A 7922-nucleotide genomic window follows, 5' to 3' on the forward strand; every position below is an offset into this window, starting at 1 on the left:
ATAAACAACATTAACATAGAAGAAGCAGTAGTAGCGTAAGTGAGGGACTTCATGCACATATACTTTCAACATAGAGCGAAGAGCTTCTCCCAATTAATTCTCCCTTTGTCTCTTTTCAGCTCATTCCGCTATTGAATTTCATTTTACAGTCAGGTATTACTTAGCGAATTTATTTAGTTCGTGGATTTTTGTACGTTATCTAATACCACTCGTTTTTTTCACATTAGAAATTTTTTTTTTGGAAAATGTCTGATCAGGGTATATTCTTGAGTCTTTTGGGGACTAATTGCAATCAGAACTTCGACTCTTTTGCACCTCTCGCGCTCTCACTCTCTCATTCTCTGGCATAAGCGAGCATAGAGGGAACATAGTAAATAGACTCGTGTGGTTGAACCTTTAACATCTATGTCAAGCATTTATTGGCAAAGGTGTTTTTTGACATTTGTGCTTTGGTGATTTTATTCTTTGTAAAAAAGTGAGAAAATAAGTGAAAAACATCCGTGGAATACAATCAAAAGGACTGAAAAAGAAGGTAAGGACATTTGGAATTATGTTGGAAATATAGAATAAGCTGAATAAAAGAAAATAAGACAGACAAAACGAGGAAAATATGTGAATTGTTAGCGTCATTCCGGAGGATTTTTCAAAGGAAAACAAACATTTGGAGGCTTTGAAGTTTTCCGAGAAGTGTTTTGATCTTTTCAATTAATCAAAGAGTGATGAAAATGATTGGAATATGCTAAAATTTCCGTCAATTCAGAGAATATTATATAAAAATGAGAAGATTTTTTTTAGAAAAAGTCCTTAAATCAATGAATTTCTTCGCATTCTAGTAATATTAACCTTTCCGGATACCTTCAATTTGTGATACATTGTCCGGAAAGTATGTATCTTTACTTGAGAATTGTAGTTTTAAGTGATTTACTAGATTTAATTCAATGAAAAGTAAAAAATAACATTTATTTGATTCTGTTAATCAATTTTGGGATAATTTAACCGAATAGTTATCATTTTATTGGTTAGAAACAAGATGGAGGACAACGACATATTCGTGAATTTGAAATATGGCGATCAAATTGAACTAACGGACGTCATATCTACAAACGAGGGCTTCCCATCGTACGAAGATTTTATTGAAAGCGGTAAGGCTTAACATTAACGGAGATTTCAAAGATTTTTAAACTTAATACTTTATCCATTTACTAGCTCAAAGAACCTTCGACATAACTCACCCCATTTACTTTGCAAATCAAGTAAATGCTCGCCTCCGGGAAAAGATCTTTGAGAAGTACGTTAAGAAGTTCCTCAACAACTCAGATTTTATTCTCTACGTCAAGGATGAAGATCCTCTGAACAAGAAAGGTAATTCTTCTGAAACTAGCTTAATCTGAACAGATTATAAGAAATGATATTTTTCCTAAAAGATGACTCCCGTGCTGGTCCATCAACATCCATCAGTTCAAACATAAACCGTTCGAGGAATTCTTTACAATCCGTCAATCAGAACTCTCCTAAGAGCGTTGAATCCGACAGTTTGGCCTATGAAGAAGTAACCATGCAGGAAGTTTTACACATTGATGTTGTTCCGAAGCAGGAACCAATGCAGGATGTCCTGCCTGAGATTGTCCTTATTGAGAACAACATACCGGAGAAACCTGACTCGAGTTCAATGCAAAACTTTGCTTCAACTTCTGATTTTGACTCAATGCCGTTGAAGAATAGGAAGCGTCCAGTACCTCTAGATCGGGACTCTATTCGCAATCCCAATAACTTTAACATGGAAAAGATGACGGCAAATGTAAGTAAACAAATGAAGTCAATTTCTTTAAGACACCGGGTGTAAAACCACCCCGTCAAACGTTAAAAATTCTATTGAAATTCATTTTCTTTTTAATCGCGGTTTTGCTATATTTCCTTTTATTATTGTGAAAGCTTCAAAAATACTTTTCTTTATAAAATTTGTGTAAAAACGGGGTGTTTATTCACCCCGGTGTCAAAAGGTAAGTAATTAATGTTTCTTTAATGAATTAAATCTTTTATATTATTTATTTTATTATTTATTTATTATTCATTCTTTTCTTGATTTTCGGATAGGATAAAGAAGTACAGTATGATGAACTTGAGGATGCTATAGCTGAAATATCTGTTAACGTTGAAACCAATAAGTCTTCAAGGAGCAAGCAAGGGAGGTGCAAAATCTGCCCGTTTTCTCAAAAGAAATTTTCCGTTAGCTGTGGCGTTTGCAAGAGATTTGTATGTGGCCAACATCGGGATATAACGTGTCATACCTGCAGGGATTCAGCTAATAAATCATGATCCTTAAAGCTCCTGATCAATACAGAGATCAAAAAGACTTTTCTGTACAAACTGTTTTCAAATAAAAAAATGTTTTCAATTAATAGATTTTTTTTTAAAATAATTATAAGATATTTTTATTAATTTTTAAAAGTTTTTAATAAAAAGAAAATAAATAAAATAATAATATTTGACAGGACTTGCGAAATTATATATACGAGAGCGGTGGACAGAATATTTTCCATGAGTACGAAAGAGATGGAACGCTGTGTGAAGCATCCCGAAAGCAATTTATAAGGATTGTTGCTCAGCACCTTACAGCAAATTTCGGATTCTACTCCGGAAAGGAAACCAAGATTGCTTACGCCAAACTCTGCGTTCAACTGCTGCCAAAGTACAAAACATCTTCAGGTGTTAATTACGTAAGAAAGTTTTTGTCAGATCATCTGTCAATTTAACTGTCAAAATTCAAGTTCTGTCAAAAATTTGCTGTCAAATCGAATTTTTAATTAAATTTAGGACTTCTTCTATGATCCAACAACCACAAGAGGCGCTCTGGGGGATAAACTTCACTACTTGCAGAGCAAATGCCGCCGTCAGGGGAACGGTGTGTATCTGACGAAGAAGCGAAGGGAAGCCCAACAAGCTGAAATGTCAGCAAGCGCCGCCTCAAAGCAAAAAATCGACGAAGAGACAGCCCTGGCGAATATTGAATTTATTAAGAATGCCACAATTCAGGACAAAGATCAGATTATCCAGGCCTTCAAAGCAAACCGTGAGCACAGACTTGTCAACTCAAATACCATAGTCGATGACTATATCAACGCCTTTCGGCTAGTACCATCATTGGTAAAAAAAAAAGATGGAGCAACTTTTCCGTTGAGTTTTGAATTTAAAAATTAATTTTCTTCTAGCTGATTTCTGATTTTGAGTACACCTACGGGGAGAGGAACGTCCTGCCATACTGGAATCACATGCAGGAGTCAATTGACTCCATCTACATGAAGAATACCAGGAAGAAGAATGTGGATGATGTTATCTTGGGTAAGAATTGGATTTTCTTTGCAAAATTAATTTTCTTTTAATGAAAAATTTGATTTTTTTGTAGAATGGGCTGTTCCTGTGCAGACAATTCTGAAAATCCTATCGTTCCTGCCGCCTGGCAATAAGGGGACGCTGAAGAATACCCTGGAGAGTCTGATCATGTTCTTCCGTTCGGGCACATCAATCGATACAATCCAGACGTCGCTCAATGCTCTCGAAAGGAATGTTCAGATTTACGCAGTGGGCATGAGTAAGAAGAAAATTTCGTCTTTTCACCTGAAGATTGATGATCTTTTCCTGCGTGTATCGAACAATGCCTACGAAGCATTGGATACATTCGTGAAGATTCATTTCTCACTCAATATTGAGTATTCTAAGCTTCATTGTAACTTCCTCAAGTTCCTCCAGCACTATGTGTACAAAATTCCCATCCAGGAAACCTCTCATTCCATGAAGAGTCTAGCTCTGGAGTTGCAGATTGAATAAACTTTTAAAGCGTAACAAAGATGGCGTCAAAATGGCGGACAAGAAAGCGTCAAAATGGCGGCATTAAACAAGGCGTTTCTGCGTTCTAGAATAAATAAAGGATTCCACAAAGATTTTCAGTGTAACTACGAATTTATGTTATTTCAAATAAAATTTTCATTTTGATGATCTAGGCTGGTTTTTATGCTTAACTCTTCCGCACAACATATTCTCCTGCATTCACATCATTCGCATAATGATACAAAATTGCATTCATGCCTCAATTGCTTTGATGCGCCGCCACGAAATGAATGTTGCTTTGAGCAGAAAAATCGCACATCACTGCAAAAGAATTCTCGCTGCTGTGTGAGGAAAATCTCCTTGCGCCAATTTTGACTTTTCCTATGAAACCCCATTTTGATCCCACCGCTGACGCCACTTGCCCCCGTGTACAATTCGTCTTCAAAGTCACCCTCCCCCGGGCCCTGTGTAAGCATATGTGTGGCGTGGGGGTATTTTATTTGAAAAGTTGGTGGCGAGATAAAGGAAAAATTCACCAGTGGAGCTTGTTAAAACCCAAACTCTAATTTATGAAACTCTAATGGTACTTGTTTCCGCTTTTCGAAACTTTTCACTCACATCCCGCATCTATTCGTGCGTTTCATAGAAGAGTCCTTCTTTGCCCCTTCAAAATGGGAAACCCGATGCTATTTTTGGTGACTCTTTGTCTCTCACAACATTTCTGAAAATTTTTTTGGAAAGAAGAAAAGTGCATCAAATCGATCGATTTGAGCATTTTAGTGATTGAGTTTTAGGAATTTCTGTATCAAATTGGATTCTTGTTCAGGAGATTAATTAGTTTGATTAATTTAGAATTTCTTGTTTAAATTTTGGGAGTCTAAGGCGCCATTTTAAATATTTGCTCAATTTATTAGCCTTTCAATCTATCTTTCTTAAATTATTAAAATTCTTTTCAATACTTTAAAGTCTCTCAACATCTTAACATTAAAATTCAAGGAAAAAAACAAATAGATAATCTAGAAAAAATGCTTTCTTATGAAAAATATTTAAATGAGGTTATGTATTCTCAAAGTACGCTTCGTTAAAAACGTTTTCAGGGCCATCTTCCGTTAAAATTTAAATTATAACAGAAATTAAAGTTTTTTGTCTTCTTTTGAATGAAAATCTAAATAATTTGCTTTGTGATAAAGTATAACGTAATTCCAAGAGCCTAGATACACTGATAAAATATTTCTAATGGCCACCGGCATAGGCTGTAAAATGAAAAAGAAGAAAATTTACAACGCAAAAGTATAGAGAGATAAATATTAATAACTATAACTTTGTGTTTTGTATTATGAAGTGCGGGGGTGGCGGAGGAGGGTGCAGCAATTTAATCTTAATGGGGCAGCGATTGAGGAGGCGTACACGGGGACATTTTGTGCGACTCCCCGAGTGTGTTTGGCAACAATATACCCCCACTGTCGTTTGCGATAATCAAGCCCCAGCTCAATCATTTTGAACCCTCCCATGAAGAAAATTATCCCTTTCCTGGTTCCACCTCCACCCTCACACACGCGTTACTTTTATAGCCTTATCCCATGTGCCTGATATCCCCGGGAGTTCTCCCATATCAGGCCACCCCCGCTGTAGTCGTGGGCTCCACACACAGAGCAACTTTTGGGGAGGGCCATTACAATGGAATTTATTAGATAAAATTTATCAGAAATGTCTCATTTGATAAAATTATACCTACAAAGCACTTGAAGAGCTAGTCTCATACGCCTCTCCACCCAAAGCTTAAATCCACAACATAAGTGGTGCGCAAAAAGCATTTTATATGCTATGGCAGCATGAGAAAGCTTGCTTGAGAGACAGAGAGAAACCAATAACAATGCAAAGCTTAACAAAAGTCATTGAAGAGACGGAAAAATGCCACGAATTGATTCCCATCTAATCCCATGAGAGCTCACTAATGGATTTCTGCATGGCACAACACTCCTCCATATCGTTAATTGAATCTCCTAAAATTTTCAAACTTCATCCACACTGCTCATGAATAAGGAAACTCTTTGATTGTTTGATAGAGCTTTCTATATGTGGGTGATAACGAAGCTCACACATGGAATTAAAGCATTGAGAATACTAAAACTAAAAACTTCTAATCGTTTTAATCGTTTTATTTCACTAAAATAAACTTCAAATTGAATTTAGACAGAGTTTAGAAATTTAATTTTCTTTCCAGAGAAATAATATACATAATAAAATCTCTTTTAAAATACTTTTAAATTTATGTTTAAAGAAATTTTATGAGTTAGACATTCATAGCATTTGTATAGGTATATCATTTACTTACTTTTGATTGATCAGGGACGTAGCTAGGGAGGAGAAGCTTTTAATGTATAGAGAGAAAGTCTCTAAAAGCTCAGATTTTTCCTTACGAATTTGAAGAAATTATTTCCATGCAAAATACATAAAAAAAAATCATTAAAAAGAGGAATTTAAATCAATTAATTCCATTAATTCATAAGAATACCTACTAAAAGTAAAAGATCTTCTTCCATATTCATAAGCATAAATAACCCTTCTAATTTCTCTGAAAGAAAAATTAATTCTTGAATAACAAACAGATTTTAATTTCTCGAAAATTCTCAAAGTGCTTTCTTGGCAATCGCACTGCCTGAGAAAAAATAATATTTGTTCATCTCCAAATCGTCCAAAATGTCCAAAATCGAATGTCCCCTGCGGCGTCCGAGCCCACACCTATATATACCAGAGAAGGAGAAAAAATCTGCAAAACTTCCGAACATGTCGAAACTTTTTTAATAAGGTAGAATGTAGGTCCCTGTGTTGGCGGCTGGCTTGACATACCACATTTGGAATGTTACAACTGCAGATATCCGAATGTGATGGGATGGAGGAAAACTTAATGGTGCGGTAGGAGAGGGCATACAGTGTGTGTGCTGCTGAAGCGAGAGTGCAAAAACAAACACTCATCGTGAAACTTTAGACACCCCTAAAAGGTCAAAGGGATGAAAAGAACTATTCCGCATGTCTTGTAATTTCACCTTTTAGTCCGGGGCTGTTTGTGCTCGCTTTTCCATTATTTCGATGCTTGTGGGGGTGCATGTGTGGAGCTTTTTAAAGAAAAAAAAAAGCGAAGCTCCACTGCAGGCAGTAACGTTGAGGTATAGGGAGGGATTGTAAATAAAGGGCTACCACAGATGAGGAAGGATTCTTTGTGAATTCTTTAGTTCTGCATGAAAGCTCACTCTCTCTTCTTTCTAATGCAATGGATTTTTTGTTTGTTTTAATCACAACTGAGAAAATCTCGAAAATCTCTTAATTGAAAAGCCAGAAATTTACTTTTTTTCATTTTCTTAAGATAATTAATTTTATTTAAGCTTTTCTGAAATATTTATTTATCACAAGATTCCCTTTAAAAAGCACTATCACGAAAAACTTTTAACTTGAAAGAGAAGGAACAGATTAGAATATTTCGAATTAATCTTAAAAAATAAACATAAAAAATTCTCTTAAAGAAAGTACAACCAGCAGCGCCATCTATTGCCTAAATCGATTTAGCAGAAATGGCAATTTATTTTCCATTTAAATTACCAGAAAAAGAAACCCATCGAACTTATGAAAAAGCCATGAAAGTTCTCCTTCAAAATGACTTCCATTTAATCTATAAAGCATTGTATGTAGTCGCATTTTCCATCATCATCAACATCATCGACAGCAGCATAAACTAAAGAAGTTCACCTAAAGAAATTAATTTCCGTGGTGAGATGAAAGTGAAAAAAAATAATTTTAATAACTTTCCAAAGAGGAGGCAACTTTGCATCTTATGTTGCCAACACTGCATTCACTTTTCCACCATGTATACATAATCCCGCAATTAATTTCTCAATATTAGTTGCAAAACACCGAACCACAAAAGGGGGGATGGTTGGCAACTCATAGGGGTGTATGTCTCGTGCCTTTTGCTCTGTGGCGCTTTTTGTGCCCTCTCAAAATGCTCAAGGGTGAATCTCACAGGGAAGAAGGAGCGCTCGGGTGCTTTCGAACAAATAAAACGTTGTCATGACATTTATAAATCACATTAACTACATTCC

The 7922-nt window shown here is 35.7% G+C and overlaps 1 protein-coding gene across 1 annotated transcript; it reads left to right on the forward strand.

The window, feature by feature from the left end:
- The first annotated feature begins 348 nt into the window (after window positions 1-348).
- LOC129789813 (uncharacterized) lies at window positions 349-3995 on the forward strand. Its single transcript, XM_055826852.1, has 8 exons — window positions 349-532; window positions 1024-1142; window positions 1207-1362; window positions 1425-1798; window positions 2493-2717; window positions 2815-3144; window positions 3210-3339; window positions 3404-3995. Exons 2-8 carry the CDS (start codon window positions 1031-1033, stop codon window positions 3823-3825), a joined length of 1749 nt encoding a protein of 582 aa, XP_055682827.1. The 5' UTR covers window positions 349-532; window positions 1024-1030; the 3' UTR covers window positions 3826-3995.
- Window positions 3996-7922: the final 3927 nt, after the last annotated feature.

This window comes from Lutzomyia longipalpis, chromosome 2 (genome assembly GCF_024334085.1).
Source record: "Lutzomyia longipalpis isolate SR_M1_2022 chromosome 2, ASM2433408v1".
In the NCBI taxonomy this organism is placed as follows: Eukaryota; Metazoa; Arthropoda; class Insecta; order Diptera; family Psychodidae; genus Lutzomyia; species Lutzomyia longipalpis.